Below are 17,947 nucleotides of genomic sequence, written 5' to 3' on the forward strand. Positions count from 1 at the left end.
ACGACGTCAGTGAAGAGGCAGGTGGTGCGTCATCCCAAGAAGAACAACACTTATCCCATAGTAATGTTAGGGGTGCCATCGAGTGTATCGAGAAAGCCAAGCTCCTCCTTTCCGACGACCCTGACGCAAACAGGTATGAAATCTTCACTACCCAGCTGTTGCAGACTATGGAGCCCTACATCAAGGTGTATCACGATAACATCAACACCAGCCGTCAGCAAAGCATAACAGATTTCTTCGCCCGCAACCCACCACAGCCAGCCCAAGCCAGTGATAGTGACAGTGAAGATGACTTTGAGGGATTTGTCAGGGAAGCCCTGACAACTGTAAGTGACAGTGATGGTGATGCACCTAGTAATGGTGATTCACCTGAGGGCCAGTAGCCTGCCCTCTGCCTCAGAACCAGCCTCCATCCCCGTACGCCGACCCATCTCTTCTACTAACGTAAGTGTTCCACGAAACTTTTAGTTTTCCTAACCTAACCTTTATTTTTCCTATGTTAACCTTTATTTTTCCTAACCTAACCTCTTCTATATTACTTGTTTTTTCATACCATCATAAAGTTAAGATAAAATTTTTACTGCAACATAGTTGTGTGTCGTCAAAAAGTGGAGTTTGGGGGTCGGCCTGGACTCTATTTCAATTAATCCCATATGTTATGTTATTCACTTTACGCGTTCCTCACTTTCCGCGGGACCCTGCGGGTTACATTAACCGCGTAAAGTGAGGGTTGACTGTACATTATTAATCAACATTTGGATGGATATTCTTTAATCATTCGAGGAGCACCTTAATCGTCTAAGAGCCAATAACACCAGTATTTGACCCGTTTCCCACATTTACCCTTTAATAAAGATATCTTGCTTTTATTCACAAATAGACTGTCATAATGTAACAATCTAACAGTGTCTTCCCTGTCAGCTCACACTCCTCACACCTAGTACAGTTGCTGTAATAGCTAAGCCTCCTCCACCATAATATCTACAGGTCTTCAAGTGTACAGCTGAAGGTACTGTAGCTCCTAATATGTAGTATTATCAAAATTCTTTTCTCCAAGTTAAACAGCAAGCTGTACTTAAATGTAGATTAGTGTTAGCCACACCATTATGTAAGTCACTATAGTACTTATAGTCCATCTCCTACTACTACTACTTACTATCAAGAAAGCACCAAGTGTGCTTCCTGTTTCTGTTAACAGTACTGTACTGTATAGTGAAAGAGGTTATGGATGAAGGGGTTAAATCAATGGTAATGGTAAGTGATGTTACTGGATAATAAAGGTACCATGCAGTATACTTCCAGTTATTGGAGAATGTTATATAAAAGAAGAAGTAAGAAGATGAATCAAGTAAAGCGAACATTAAAAGGGTATAATGTACAGGTAAATAATACACTCCTCATGCTGGATGACTATAACTTAGGACACATAAAGCACAGCATAGTACTAGGTTTAGAGAGTGATAAGGATGACAACTGACAAGCTTAAAAACCTAAATATGTATCCTTGGGTTTAGTTTAAGGATCTCTCATCTATCTGAAGGTCTCCCCTGATCCATGTTGCTTCTTAACCCTTAGGCCCCGGGGGACGTTCCAGAACGTCCGTCTATTTTCCAGCCATTTTTTATGGAAAAGTTTATTTTTTTCTAGATTTAACCCCCCCTGGGGGGGGGGGGGTAGGGGTACTGCCAGCAGCATCCTAACCCGGGGCTTAAGGGTTAAACAGGTGAAGGTATGTAACTTGTCTTTATATTTCAATCAGTGTGTTTAATTTTAATACTATAAGGTATATTTTCACTACAGTTGAGTTACTTATGATGAAAACACATCTATCTAACATCAATAAAATACACAAACTACTGTACTGTAATGCTCCCTCTCTCTCACACACATGCATGCGCACACACACACACTTATATTACATCTTAGACAAAGTTCACCCCACCTGACTCTGAGTTGATATTGCCGCTCTGGTGATATCTGTCAGCATAGTGCGGGACTCTTGCAAGAACCTCTCCCGGTCCTGGTTCAGTTGTGCGATGGCCTGCAATAACTCAGTCATTAGCCTAAAAGAACTAAGGTACTATTCATAATCATTAGCCCCTTAAATTAATTAAATCTGGATGATAAACAAATACAGAGTGGGTGAGAGGCAGAAAAGCATATACAGTGGTCCCTCGATTAACGAGCACAATAGGTTCCACAGTCGTTCGTTAACCAAAAATTTTGTTCACTGAATCTATTATTTCAATGGGATATTGGGTAATTGGTTCCAACTCCCAGAAAAAGTACATACAAAGTACTGTATACTGGTAATAGAATTAACAAAACATTAAATATAAACTAAATACAGTTCTGTACTGTACAGTATACTGTACAATAATAAATAAAAAAACAATAGAATACTGTATTTTAACTTACTTTGAGGTGTGTATGTCATACTCCCAGCAGCTTTGTTTACATATCAAACACCTGATTGTGGAGGCAGTTGATGATGGCATGCCATATTCTTTACAGAATGCATTGGTTCTAATGCCTTCTTCATGTTTCATAATAATTTCTGCACTGTATATTATCAATATGTGAACTAAATTAGAATGACCAACAATTTTAATACAAAAAATGCAAAAATATTCAAGAGCACAACTTTCTTGATATTTACTCCACTGGAAACGAATGTAAACACAGAACCGATTACTGTATTGGCGGACTGGCCAATCAGTTGATGCGCACAACAAAGCGTACTTCTCGTAAGGCTTTCGTTAATTGAAGTTTTGTTCATTATTGGAATTGAAAATCATTATGGGAGTTAATTCGTCAACCGAAATTTTGTTAATCGAGGGACCACTATACTGTAATGAATGCATCTTGTGCCACACGTCCTCAACTAAAGCACCACGTGAAAAAAAATAAGTTTTCTTTATTATATCTCAATTCAGCCCCATGTTTATTATTATCCTTGTCTCCTATCTCTTATTTTCATCAACATAGTTCTTCTCTATTGCTTCATTAATTTATTAACATCATTAAAATGGCCATAAAGTAGTAATAATAATGATGATGATGATGATGATAATGATGATTTTCTGTATTAACCTTGCAAGTGTCACCTGAGTGAAACATAAATAATACAATTACATGGGGTAAATGATATAAAGACAAACCATTGGAAAACTCCCATGAAACCACCATCAAACACAATGGTAGGTCATATTGTTCAAAGTCGACACATAACTGAACCAAATGAAAACCTACTTTACTTCCTGTGATTAATTTCCTTGACAATAACTTATTTTTGTTTTGTAATTCTGTCGTGCAATAACCTGGGGTTATTGGTCAAGTGAGAGAAATAGAACGATACTGGCCATGAGACCCCACAAGAAAGACCATTAGCCACTCCCATCTCCTGAACCCTTCCACCCAGATTAGTTTCAGAGTGGTAAAACTTCACGCTACGGCTCAAAGCTTCCAATAAGCACTTGGAGTTAATCTTCTAGTTGAAAATTACCACTGGTCAGGTCTTGGCCACACCACTGGACAATGGGAGGAGAGTTATAGTCAATAATATAACCAACTTAATTATAACCAGTTGGAGCTACAGAACCACCAGATGATGTGCAGGTTATAACAGCAACAAAAAAGCAGAGGTCATTACAACAAAAATAATAATATGATGCAACAATAACAACAAGAGGCTACAACAATAACAAGAGGCTACAACAATAACTCATACAACAACGAGGTTAAAACAACAACAACAATAAGAGGCTACAGCAATAACATCAAGAGGCTTTAACAACAACAACAACAGCATGAGGCTACAACAACAATAACAACAACAACAACAACAAGAGGCTACAACAACAATGAGGCTACAACAATAATAACATGAGGCTACAACAATAATAAGAAGCTACAAAAACAAGAGGCTATAACAACATGAGGCTACAACAACAACAATAAGCTACAACAAGAGGCTATAACAACAACATGAGGCTACAACAACAACAAGAAGCTACAACAAGAGGCTATAACAACAACATGAGGCTACAACAACAAGAAGCTACAACAAGAGGCTATAACAACAACATGAGGCTACAACAATAACAAGAAGCTACAACAACAATAACAAGAGGCTACAACAACAACATGAAGCTACAGCAATAACAAGAAGCTACAACAACAATAACAAGAGGCTACAACAACAACATGAGGCTACAACAATAACAAGAAGCTACAACAACAATAACAAGAGGCTACAACAACAATAACAAGAAGCTACAACAACAATAACAAGAGGCTACAACAACAATAACAAGAGGCTACAACAATAACAAGAGGCTACAACAACAATAACAAGAGGCTACAACAACAATAACAAGAGGCTACAACAATAACAAGAGGCTACAACAATAACAAGAGGCTACAACAATAACAACAAACAATAACAAGGCTACAACAATAGCAACAGAGCTACAACAATAACAAGAAGAAGCTACAACAATAACAACAAGGGGCTACAACAACAAGAGGCTACAACAATAACAAGAAAAATTTCTATATAATAACAAGAAGGCTACAACAATAACAAGAAGAGGCTACAACAATAACAAGAAGAGGCTACAACCAGCCAACAAGAAGTACAACAATAACAAGAAGAGGCTACAACAATAACAAGGAGGCTACAACAATAACAACAAGAGGCTACAACAATAACAACAAGAGGCTACAACAATAACAACAAGAGGCTACAACAATAACAACAAGAGGCTACAACAATAACAACAAGAGGCTACAACAATAACAACAAGAGGCTACAACAATAACAACAAGAGGCTACAACAATAACAACAAGAGGCTACAACAATAACAACAAGAGGCTACAACAATAACAACAAGAGGCTACAACAATAACAACAAGAGGCTACAACAATAACAACAAGAGGCTACAACAATAACAATAAGAGGCTACAACAACAATAACAAGAGGCTACAACAATAACAACAAGAGGCTACAACAACAACAAGAGGCTACAACAATAACAACAAGAGGCTACAACAATAAAAAGAGGCTACAACAACAACAACAAGAGGCTACAACAATAACAAGAGGCTACAACAACAACAAGAGGCTACAGCACTAACAAGAGGCTACAACAATTACAAAAAAGGCTATAACAACAACAAGAGGCTATATGTTACCGCCGACGGGAAACCACTTGGACGGTGTTAATAACTTGTTAGAAAAAAGCTTTGGTTACAAGGTAGTGAAGATATGAGAGAGAGGAGTGAAGCAAACTCTGTGGCTGTTTACCCTGAGCTACCCTGGTATTTACTGAATACACGATTCTGCAGATGACATGGCCATGTCTGCGCAAAGGGATACACCGAGACTTCCCGGTCAGACTACTTCTTACAGAAATACTGTGAACAGCTAAGACCTCTGCTGGCATCAGACTCTTAACACATAGGTATGATTGTGATGTAATAAATATGTGTCTACAATAATTATGGTAAGACTTTATATCATGTGTTGAGGAATTGATTCATTGATAGCTTAATGTGGTTCTGTCAGGGTGATTAATGTGAAGATGAAATAAGCAGTAGGTTAGGTTAGGTTGAGATAGGTGTATGTTTATGTATGTATATTTTGTATGTATATTATGTATGTGCTCCATTTATATACTATTTATTCAGCCTAGCTAGTAGCGTGTGGCAATGTATTTATCAATGTCCCACATGCCTAATTAATGTGCCTGGCGACATATGGAAGCTGTTAATGTATCACTTACCATACGTCGCCTAGAGAGCAGTTGACCAGCAGACAGAGTAAGGAACGCTACTCCCCTTGTGTACATATCTCTTATCCAGTAAATAGAACCTACAAACTATACAGGTGTTTGTGTTCGCTCCTGTATACAGAACTTAATACCCAGAACACGAACATGGCGCAGTGTGTACTTTTACTGGATAATTACGAGTGAAGTGTAAAGTTTGTGGGAAGCGGGCTTATGGACGTCCTTCTCTGCGTCAACTCACCGCAGCTGTCTCCTCAAAGAATTTAGCAACTTTGAGCAGTGTCAGTGACAGTGATTTTCTGTGCAGTTTTTAGTGCATTGTGTGTTTCGTGCCATAAATGTGTGACCTTGTTCTAAAGGATTCCCAAGGTACAAGGCATGGTCTGGGCATTTGCAAGGAATAGACTTGAGTACACCTCCCCTCGCGAAGCCTGGAGGGTAACTGACGCTAGTCGTCGTCTCCACCCCCCTCACAGCGTCGTCTCCACACCCCTTCACAGCTCAAGGAGAGTGCTCTCGCCCGCCCAACACACACACACACACACTGACTGCGGCTATCCCTTTATTTATATTTTATATATATAATCTACTTATCTGTGTATTTAATTAATTTTTTGTCTGAGATCTTGTTGATACGACGGGCTGACCGGTCAACACTGATTTAAGACACAGTACACAGATGATGTAGTAATGTCTCGTGCCTTACGCAGTCGTGGAGCCAACGCCCGGATGAGTCAATCGGATGACAGCTCTACAGAGATGGATGACCAGGCTGACCATGACGCTCCAGCTCCCACCACATCGCGCAGCCCTTCACCTCGAAATTCAGCATTGTCGCCAGAGATAATTGCTTTAATGAAGTTTATGAGAGATGAACGGCGTCACGACTTTGCTAAAAGACGTGTGGAGGACGAAGAAAGAAGACAAGCAGAAGCAGAGAGAGACCACCAACGAAGATTGGAAGACAGTGCACGGTTTGAAGCTTTGATATCTCGCCTCACTGTTAACCAAGCCCCTGGCTCTAACACTGCCTCGGTACTGACTGGTTCAGATACCTCACGCCCCCCAGCCCCACCTAAAGCGGCTGCTCAAACACCGCCCGTTTTGAAGCCTGATGTGAATTTCCAGACTTTTCGTGAATGGAGGCGACGGTGGACTGATTATGCTACAATGGTGGATCTCCAGAGTTTGTCACAGCCTAAACAACTCATTCAGCTGCGCATGTGCCTGTCCTTGGAAACTCAGCGTGTCTTAGTACATACGTTGCAGGTACCTCCGACCTCTTCGTTGTCTGTAGAGGAGGTACTGGACATTCTACAACGGTACATCAAAGGGCAGCGGAATGAAGCTCTACGCAGGAGGGAATTGTTTAGCTGCAGACAGATGGAGGGCGAGACTTTTGATGCCTTTTATGTACGACTCAAGAGAGCCTCGGAAGAGGTACATATATGTCCAGGTAATCACCAGCAGTGCGAGGAGACCCAGTTGAAGCAGGTGATCCTGATGGGTGTTAAGGACGAGGAACTTGTCCAATGCCTCACCTCCCTCGACTCTTCCTCTTCTCTCTAGGATGTGTTGACGATATGTCGCTCCTATGAGGCTGCCAGGTGTGCCACCTCTGCCATCCGAGCTCCCCCTACAGTTGTACGCGCTGTGTCCCGGTACAAGAAGGACAAGAAGTCTGCTCCTACGCCTTCGCCCACCACGTCTACGCCCGGTTCATTTTGTAACAACTGTGGTAAGCAGCACGGAACACAGGTGTGTCCAGCTGCTGAGTCTACCTGCAACAGTTGTGACCGTAAGGGCCACTGGTCACTCACAGTACGGTGCCAAGCTAAACGCGTCCAGTGCAATGTGTGCGGTCGTCTGGGCCACTATGACAAGTGTTGCCCTACCAACAAACCCAAGGGACAGCGTCGGCGGAAGCTTCAGCGCCCTTCCACCAGTGAGGGCCGCCCACAGTCTTCCAATCAGAAGCATGACAACCCTGGACAACGCTCGAGCCACATTAGGAATGTGTGCTCCCCCTCGCGTCCCAGGACCAAAGTCCCCCAGTACATCAGTGTCATCGTGACCTACGGCAGTGTGTCATCCCGTCTTCAGATGTTGCCCGACACCGGCGCTGATGCTACAGTCATCGGTCCCCAGCATTTGCAATGCTTGGGGCTCTCTCCAAGTGATCTAGGGCCGCCCCCCAAGGATCTCCGCTTCACAGCAGATGGTTCACAGATGGCCCCAGCCCTAGGTTCACTCCAAGCACAAGTCACCTTTGGCAACAGGTCGTGTCAAGCCTGGATTGATGTGCATAACGGTGTCCCGACTCCTTTGCTGTCCTACAGACATTGTCAAGAGTTGGCCATCATCTCCCAGGGCTTCCCCAAACCTATTCTCGAGGTAAAACACGCCAACAGGGTGCAAGAAGGGAGCAGCAACGACCCTGCTGCCGCCCTACCCCTGCCTATTGCCAGTGACACCTCTCCTTCGGATGCTCGGAAGTACTTCCTGAAGGAATTCAGCGACGTTCTGGTTACCAAGTCTGCTCTGGAATCCAAGCCTCTCAAGAAGATGGTAGGCCCCCCCATGAGGATCCACTTGAGGGACGACGCGAAGCTCTTCGCTATCTACACCCCTCGACTGGTCCCCCTGGCCTTCTGCGAGGCGGTCAAAAACGAGCTGGACTCCATGGTCGCCCAAGAAATTATTGCACCAGCCGGCGATGACCCGTCTCCATGGTGTCACCCTATGGTAATCGTCACAAAACCCAAAGGTGGTGTTCGGGTCACCACTGACCTCTCCAAGCTCAACGGCCAGGTGTCTCGTCCTGTGCACCCTTCTCCCACGCCCTTTGCAGCTATACGCAGTGTGAACCCGAAGGCGCGCTTCTTCACGACGATGGACGCCCTGTGTGGATACTGGCAGATAGAGCTTGCCGAAGAAGACCGACCACTTACAACTTTCATTACCCCGCATGGACGTTACAGTTATTGCCGTGGCCCCATGGGATTCGCCGCTACAGGAGACGCTTTCTGTCTTCGAGGTGATATGGCTCTACAAGGTCTGGCAAACTGCGTGAAAGTGGTCGACGACATACTCGTGTACGATGAGGATTACATGGATCACCTCTGCCGTATCTACGAGGTACTCAACAGGTGCCGGAAGCACGGCATCACCCTAAATGCCGACAAGTTTGTTCTGGCCAGCTCTTCAGTGGACTTTTGTGGGTACACCCTCTCAGGGAATGGTATCGCAGCTGACACGGAAAAGGTCCGCGCCATCACGGATTTTCCCACCCCTGCTAACCTCACCTACTTGAGGTCCTTCATCGGTCTCGTCAACCAGTTAGCAGAATTTCGTCGGACATCTCCGCAGCTGCCCAATCACTTCGCCCCCTGATTAGCCCCAAGAGGACATTCCTGTGGACCCCAGACAACGACAAGGCCTTACAGCAAGTGAAACAGGCCCTGTCTAGTCCACCTGTCCTCGCCACGTTTGACCCAGCCTTGCCGACGGTTCTGCAGACAGATGCCTCACGCTTGTACGGCGTGGGATACGCCCTACTGCAGGATCATGGTGGAGGGCAGTTCCGGCTCGTCCAGTGTGGCTCGTGTTTCCTCTCTGACACCGAGACGCGCTACGCGACTATTGAGTTGGAGCTGTTGGCTGTGGTTTGGGCGATGTCCAAGTGCAGGTTTTACCTCATAGGCCTGCAACACTTTCACCTAGTGACCGACCATCGCCCGCTTGTTCCGATCCTCAACCACTACACGCTGGACGCCGTTGAGAACCCTCGCCTCCAGCGTCTGAAAGAGAAGCTCTCGGCGTACATCTTCACAGCAGTGTGGCGCACTGGCAAAGAGCTCTGCATCCCTGATGCCTTATCCTGCTCTCCTGTCAGCCGCCCTACTCCAGAAGACCATGTGCTCGACGCCGACCTCGCTCTTTCCGTCAGGACTGTGGTCACTCTACACGCCGTCCAATCCCTTCGTTCGGACCTGTCAACAGATGACGACAAGGCAATGGAGGACCTTCGAACAGCGGCCCGAGATGACCCTTCCTACGTCCGACTCGTCGAGTGTGTGAGGAATGGATTTCCTAGCAACCGCTACGACCTTCACAACACCCTGCTCCCGTATTGGAAACTCCGCGATGAACTCTACTGCGACGGAGACCTTGTTCTGTACGGAGCACGTGTAGTTGTCCCTGCTGCCTCACGTCCCCACGTCTTGGCTCGCCTTCACGACAATCACCGTGGAGCTGAGGCCACCAAACGACGTTCACTACAGACTGTGTTCTGGCCCGGCCTCGACTCCGACATCTCCAATGTTGTCCGTGCGTGTGAGCCCTGCCAAGTATTACAACCCAGCCAGCAGCAGGAACCCTTCATGAGTGACGACAACCCCACCCGCCCCTTTGGGTCTGTGTCGGCCGACTTTTTCTCTGTGTCAGGAAAGTCCTTACTTGTTATCGTCGACCGTCTCTCTGGTTGGCCGGTTGTCATCAAGTGCGGTAATGACACGACGTCTGCCGCCAGCATCAGCAAGTTCCGCCACTACTTCCGTGACGTGGGCATTCCTGTGCGCCTGGGAACCGACGGAGGGCCTCAGTTCACAAGCCGGGACTTTGCTGCGTTCCTTGACCGATGGGGAGTCCGGCATGTGCTGTCATCGCCCCATTACCCGCAGTCCAACGACCACGCTGAGGCTGCTGTCAAATCCTTGAAGCACCTCATCCTTAAGGTGGCCCCTTCTGGGAATATCGACTGCGAGGCCTTCGACCGGGGTCTTCTTGAACTCCGCAACACACCTAACTACACCGGACGCTCCCCTGCCGAGCCGCCGAACGTGTTCAGGACATTTTCGCCCGCTACAACGATCACGCCCGTTCTCTCCCCAGGTTGAGTGTCGGCACCCAAGTCCGTGTTCAGGACCCGACCTCCCTACGTTGGGACAAAGTAGGCGTAGTCATGGGTCTCGGTAGGTCATGGGACTACCAGGTGCGATTAGCCAGTGGTCGTGTGTGGTGGAGGAACCGCCGTTTTCTCCGCCCCGTAACAACGCCTTCTGCTGACCCCGCCACCAGTGTTGAGTCCCATACCCTTCCCAGTGATCAAGTCCCTCGACACTCAGAACGGATCCAAAAGAAAAGGTCCGCTCAAGACTTTGCTATGAGCGTACAGGGGGAAGGGAGGTGTATGTATATGTATGTATATTATGTATGTGCTCCATTTATATACTATTTATTCAGCCTAGCTAGTAGCGTGAGGCAATGTATTTATCAATGTCCCACATGCCTAATTAATGTGCCTGGCGACATATGGAAGCTGTTAATGTATCACTTACCATACGTCGCCTAGAGAGCAGTTGACCAGCGGACTGAGTAAGGAGCGCTACTCCCCTTGTGTACATATCTCTTATCCAGTAAATAGAACCTATAAAACTATACAGGTGTTTGTGTTCGCTCCTGTATATAGAACCAGATACCCAGAACACGAACAATAGGTTAGGTTTATGTAAGGTTGATTAATGTTTAGATGAAATAAGCTGTGGGTTAGGTTAAGTTAAGTTAATGTTAGGGTGATTAATGTTAAGATGAAATAAGCTGTGGGTTAGGTTAAGTTAAGTTAATGTTAGGGTGATTAATGGTAAGATGAAATTAGCGGGTGGGGGCAGCTAATCTTCAGGTGATCCATGGATTTTAATCTTGTGGTGTACAAAAGTAGAAGGTTGATTGAGGGAGAAGATCAATATTTACACTTCGGTCAGATCACATTACCTCTTTCACTGTTCCACTCGTAGCATGCAACTAAGCGTAAATAAATAAATTAATAACTACAGTACATTACAAAATAAAAGTATTTATTTTTAATCATCCAGGACTTGATGAGAAAAAGCACACACTTGTAACAATGAGGCAACAGCAGACATAACAAAGCAGCAGACATAACATACAGCAGCAGACATAAAATACAGCAGCAGACATAACACAGCAGCAGACATAACACAGCAGCAGACATAACATACAGCAGCAGACATAAAACAGCAGCAGACATAATAGTATACTACTACTTTTTTTTTTAAATACAATGGCCTCCAGCCTCCCCCAATAGCCACACCTTTGCCACCATTTAATTACCTTAATATTAAATATCCTATTACATAAGTAGCTATCCTATCTGTGTTAAATTAGTTGAGCCGCAGATCTATGCGGCATTCAGTGACAGTAGCCTCATAGTCAATATCTGCAGCAGTTGACGGAGTAGGGGCAGAAGCTCTCGTTCCCCTGAGGCAGAGCAAAGCCGACCGAAGGAGAAAGAAAGACAGTCGACATCTCATCCAGGCTGTAACATAACTTCTGGGCTGCTGCTTCTGTTCGGAGATCACCTCTGCGAGTCTGGCGTAGAAACATCTTGCACTTGGTCCCATCCCACCAGAGGTTGTGAACACTAGAGGAGTGAAGCTGCCTTGATCAACGTTTTGAATTCTCTCCCCATATACCCTTCTCTTGTCGTTCTCGTTCCTCCTATGTGCAGCATCGAGAGCTAGGTTACGGTGACATGCGGCCATGGGATAAAAAATCCTGATGTCGAAGAATGCTCGCTGTCCCCGCATCCAGAATCCTCGAGCACAGACGTCCACACGGGCTTCGTTAGATGTGTTTGAAATCCTGTGTTGGCAGATCTCACCATCCAATGGAAGGATGGTCGGTTCTACCATGACATCCCAGCAGATTTCCTTCAACATATTTGCTGTGAGGTCCCTTACCTCGTCATGCCTCATGCATATGAAGCCCCCTTTCTTGCACACCATGGCGTGATCGCCATCATAGGAAGAGCCACACACGCATTGGGAGGGCAAACCTTCTACTGGCCGACCGTACCTTCGAGCAATGGCATCTGTAAATTCTTGTTTATTAAGACTGAAACCATTTGCCCTTATCGGTAACGTAGTCAACCAGTTCGAGGTGCCCACCTCCTGCGCTATAGCTACTTTTTTTTTTAATTTTTTGGTGCCTGCAGCAACAGTTGCTGCAACTTATCATTTTGGCAGTGTTGTCGATCTGTCGTAATGGACCTACGAATCTTATTTACTTCACTGGTATCCACTACTACTACTACTACTACTAATAATAATAATAATAATAACAATAATACAGTGGGGTATGCAATAACGAACGGATCCAACTACGAATATTCCTATAACGAACGGTTTTACCTATAAAATTGAGAATGCTATAACGAACGCAACTCCTACAACGAACACAGATGAATATGGGACTATTTCGTCTGGCGCATGAATATTGTTGTACCGCGATCCACAACAAGAGCGTCAGGCGCCATCTTTGTCTCATTGCGTAGCCAGTGCAAAACTGTTATTGTTGAAATTTCGTCTTTTGATGTGGAAATAGAGTTATTTGTATAAATATTTTGTTATACAAGTGTACAATTGTGACAATAAATCGTCCAAAGCGAGTGAGAAAGCTCATAACTCTTGAAACTAATAAAGAAATCATAAAGAAACGTGAGAATGGAACAAGAATTGCGAAACTTAGTGATGAATATGGGATGGCTAAATCGACTATATGTACGATTTTGAAGAATAAAGAGGAGTTGAAAACTGTGCAAGTGGCTAAGGGAATCTCTAGACTTAGCAAAGCAAGGTGTAATGTGATTGAGGAGACGGAAAATTTACTCTGAGTGTGGATAAAGGAGAAAGAAATGGAAGGTGATAGCATTAGTGAAGCTAAAATTTGTGAGAAGGCCAGACAATTGTTTGAGGACCTTAAATCCAAGACTCCCAGTGGAAGTGATAGTGATGTGCCAGTGTTTAGGGGTACCAAGGGGTGGTTTACTGGTTTCAGAAGGAGAAATAAATTACACAGTGTTGTGAGACATGGTGATGCTGCTAGTGCAGATAAGGAAGCAGCTAAGGAACACCATGACATTTTTTTGAATGTGATTAAAGAGGGAGGCTTTGTTTCTCAGCAGGTATTCAACTGTGATGAAACTGGACTTTTTTGGAAAAAAATGCCTCGCCATACATACATTACCAGGGAGGAAACTTCTGTCCCTGGCCATAAGCCAATGAAAGACAGGCTTACCCTCCTTCTTTGTGCTAATGCTTCTGGTGACTGCAAAATAAAGCCACTCCTTGTGTACCATGCAGAAAACCCCAGAGCTTTCAAAAACATTAGGAAGACCCGCCTTGGTGTTATGTGGCGGTCAAACCCAAAGGCTTGGGTGACCAGGAGTTTATTCTCTGAGTGGGTGATTGAGGTGTTTGGACCCAGTGTTTGGGAATAACTCAGGGAGAATAATCTTCCACTGAAAGCTTTGTTGGTGATGGACAATGCACCAGCCCACCCTCCTAATTTGATGGTTGAATTGCCAGAGGAGTTCAACTTCATCACTGTGCACTTCTTGCCACCCAACACACCACCTCTCATCCAGCCCATGGATCAACAGGTAATTTCTAACTTTAAGAAGCTGTACACAAAGGCACTGTTTAGAAAATGTTTTGCGTCCACTTCTTCCAGTGATGTTAGTTTGAAGGAATTTTGGAAGAATCACTTCAATATAGCAGACGCTGTGTTTTTAATTGCGTCAGCCTGGAAAGAGGTTACTATGAGGTGTCTTTGTGCTGCTTGGAGGCCATTGTGGCCTGAATGTGTGCTTCAAAGAAACTTTGAAGGCTTCAAAGAGTTAGAGGAAGAGGCTGTTGTACATGAAATTGTGTCTCTGGGCAATTCCATGGGCCTGGAAGTGGATGATAATGATGTTGAGGAGTTGGTGGAAGAGCACAGTAAGGAGCTGTCCACTGAGGAGCTGCATGAGCTTCACAAAGAAGAAAATGAGACACTGAAGCGGAGCTTAACTTCTGAGGAGTCAGGGGAGGATGAGGACAAGGAGGAAAGCCGCATCATTCCAGCCAAAGATCTCAAGGATGCGTTCTTTTGCTGGAGCAAACTGTCTAAGCTTGCTGAGGATTATCATCCTGATGTTGGTTCTGTGGAAAAGGCCATCAGTGTGTTTAATGACACTGTGATGAACTACTTTTGGAAGGTCCAGAAATCAAGGTTGAAGCAGCCAACCCTGGATTCCTTCTTTAAAAAAGTAGCAAAAGACCCTACAGACAAAGTGCCTGTAAGACAGTCACCAAAGAGGGCTAGGAAGGATGACTCCTCTCCTTCCACCTCTTCTCCACAATTCTCTCCTCCCCCCTCCTCCTCTGCCTCCTGTCCTACATGCTGAACAACACTAAGGTAAGATAAAGTACCATATTCTTTACATTTTCCACAGAAAATTTTCAGTGTTAAGTGGTTGTATTTGGGGGCCTGGGACAGATTAATCCTATAACGAACGAATGCTATAACGAACGAGGTTCTAGAACCAATTAGATATGCTATAGCATACCCCACTGTATAGGCGGCCCCTAAGTTACGTACATCCGACTTATGAACATCTGCTGATACGAAGGAGGACTCAGCAAGTTACTTTAAATTTATTTGTTATTTATTTATTTTTTTACGGGGATAGGCTCACCGAGGCACATTAGACAACACATTATGCTTACAATATCTTCCCAAGCAGTAGTACCTCCCTGTTTGATAGTTGTTGACTTTTATTTGCTGTAGTACAGTCATGCGCCGGTTAACGTCCGTGGCCCCCACCCCCCCCCAAAAAAACAAAAAAAACACGTGACACCTGCTGGACCACCACTGCACGACCCCCTGACGGAGACACGATGATCCTCCCCATACTGGTCAGATATTATGTGTTAAAGGAATATGCTTCCTTCCTTAGGCTTTTCTAAGCATTTGCCTACAGGTGAAATGTTAACCTACATCTATTGAGGTTAAAATCTTTCGCCTACAAATTGACAATAACACATTTGCTGTAATCAGACATATCTAGTTGCCTCAACAATTGCAAGTTGCAATTGGGGTTGCAATTTCAAATTCTGTGGCATTACTAAAAATAGTAAAGTTTCTGGTGCACTCTAAGATTAAGAGAGAAAACGGAGGACTCAGGTGTCCTGGTGTGAGAAAAAACGGACTCGTATGACGGGGGACCAAATAAAAAAAGCATAGCTACATGTTTTGTGGACTTACAGTAAGCGTACCACTTTTCATCACTTTGTAATAAACCTAGCCATGCCTATGTGTGTTTATGGTATTTACCATAACATTATACAGTAAAAGTCAAAATCGGATGCCAGGAATCGGACCACCGGAAATCCGGACTTTTGAAAACTCAACTTTTTAAATTTAGGGGCTTTTGTGGGTTATGTGAATGAATGGAGTTGTTTTAAAAATTAATTTACATAATTCTAATAATAAAATTAATTGTAAATTATGGGTAGCTAATTTTGTTAGTTTTGTAATTAGCTTGAACTGAAATGTAAAATTTGAGGCACTATAAATCTTTTGTGTATGTGTGCATGTGTGAATACAGCTGCACAGTGACAACAAACGACCACCATTCATACTTTAAAACAAGCAATCAAACTGTGACAACGTATGTAATTTTGAGTCTACTCTTTCCATGTACAGAGTACAAGCTCATAATAATGGCTAAAGTAGATAAACCGTTGTGTGAAGAGAAAAGAAGAACACATTGGAATTGAGTGACAAACTTCAAATAATTAAGAAACTAGAATGTAATGTGAGCAATGCTGTTCTAATGGAAACATACAACATTGGAAAGCCTACAATTTATGATATAAAAAGGCAAAGAATAAAATTCTAGAATTCACAGCTTCTTCTGAGCCTTATATTAAAATTGCTGAAAAGAAAAAGTTTATATTGGCCAAAATTAGAAAATCTTGATAAAGTGTTGCAAGAATGGTTTTTGTTAAAAGCGATCAGAAGGTATGGCAATTTCTGGGCGATGCTTATTGCAAAGCAAAGTCTTTTAAGGAGCAAATGAACATTGAATCAGAGTGCGCATTTAGTGATGGATGGCTTAGGAATTTCAAGACTCGTCATGGTATTAGACAGTTTGTTTATATTTTGTCTAGTGTTGACTTTATTTTTCTTTAAAACTGCTCATTTTGATGAATGAAGCATGCTTTATTTGATAATGAATAAACTATCAAAATGTACCTGTTCATCTTTTCTTTATTCCTCCTTAAATTTTAATTTTAAAAGTACTGCCTGAGAATCAGGAAAATCCGAAATCGGACCGACCAATCCCCAAGCAGTAGGATTTTTGGACTTCTATATATATTTAGTGGGTCTAAATGGTAGTAAACTGGGTGATTGAACCAATTAGAGTAAATCCCATAGGTTCTGTACTTTCGTTATCGGCGGGGTCCCAATTAGGCATAATAACCGGGATGACTGTACAGTGGTCCCTCGGTTAATAACGCCTCAGATGCTGAAATTTAGGTTAACGAACTGCCTCCCATAAGATTCTTAAATTCGGTTAACGAATTTCTTACGAACCGACCTCAACATGTTTTCGCTTGCACTGACCGGGCAACCAGCTTTAGTATCAGTCCGCCAATACATTAATCGGTTCTAGGGCTTAAATTCCTTAATATTTTAGTAAATGTCAAGAAGTTTATACTATTCAATAATTTTAAAAGTTTAATATTAACTTTTTAGTCATTTTAACAATTATTGAACATAATTGAAGGTAAAGAAACTAGTTTCTGGCGTGCCATCCAGCCTGTTAACACACCAGACAGGCGTTAGTCTCTCTCTGTTTTCAGTGGAGGTAACATCTTGCTTGAGACTCTCTTCAACTAAATGCTTTTTTCTGTGTTCCCAAGCAAATTATTGGTCATTTTGAAATATATTTTACATATTGACAATATATAATGCAGTGCAGTGTTGATTTAAAGAAAATAATCTTGAAATACACCAAGAGAACTAAAATTTTATGGATGAAATGGTGCCATGGGGTGCCTTTTCTTCTTCCTTCTCCTCCACCCCCATTCTAATTCCCATCATCATCATCATCATCATCCAGGAGCCTTCTACATACACACCTCAAAGTAAGTGAACTTTTCTACCATTTTTGTTGAATTTAGGAAATTTTCGGTGAGCTGGAACCAATTACCCAAAATCCCATTGAAACGAACTTTTCGGTTAACGAACGGCCTTCTGGAACGGATTGAGTTCGTTAACCAAGGGGTCACTGTACATTAGTG

General features: G+C 43.5%; 1 protein-coding gene across 1 annotated transcript in view; it reads right to left on the minus strand.

Moving 5' to 3' along the window:
* Window positions 1-17,947, minus strand: part of LOC121875702 — an 86,876-nt gene that overhangs the window by 12,147 nt on the left and 56,782 nt on the right. Inside the window, exon 9 of the mRNA XM_042380339.1 lies at window positions 1,943-2,041. Coding sequence (XP_042236273.1) covers window positions 1,943-2,041 — 99 coding nt within the window. The remainder of the gene's footprint in view (window positions 1-1,942; window positions 2,042-17,947) is intronic.

This window comes from Homarus americanus, unplaced genomic scaffold, assembly GCF_018991925.1.
Source record: "Homarus americanus isolate GMGI-L3 unplaced genomic scaffold, GMGI_Hamer_2.0 scaffold22250, whole genome shotgun sequence".
Taxonomy (NCBI): Eukaryota; Metazoa; Arthropoda; class Malacostraca; order Decapoda; family Nephropidae; genus Homarus; species Homarus americanus.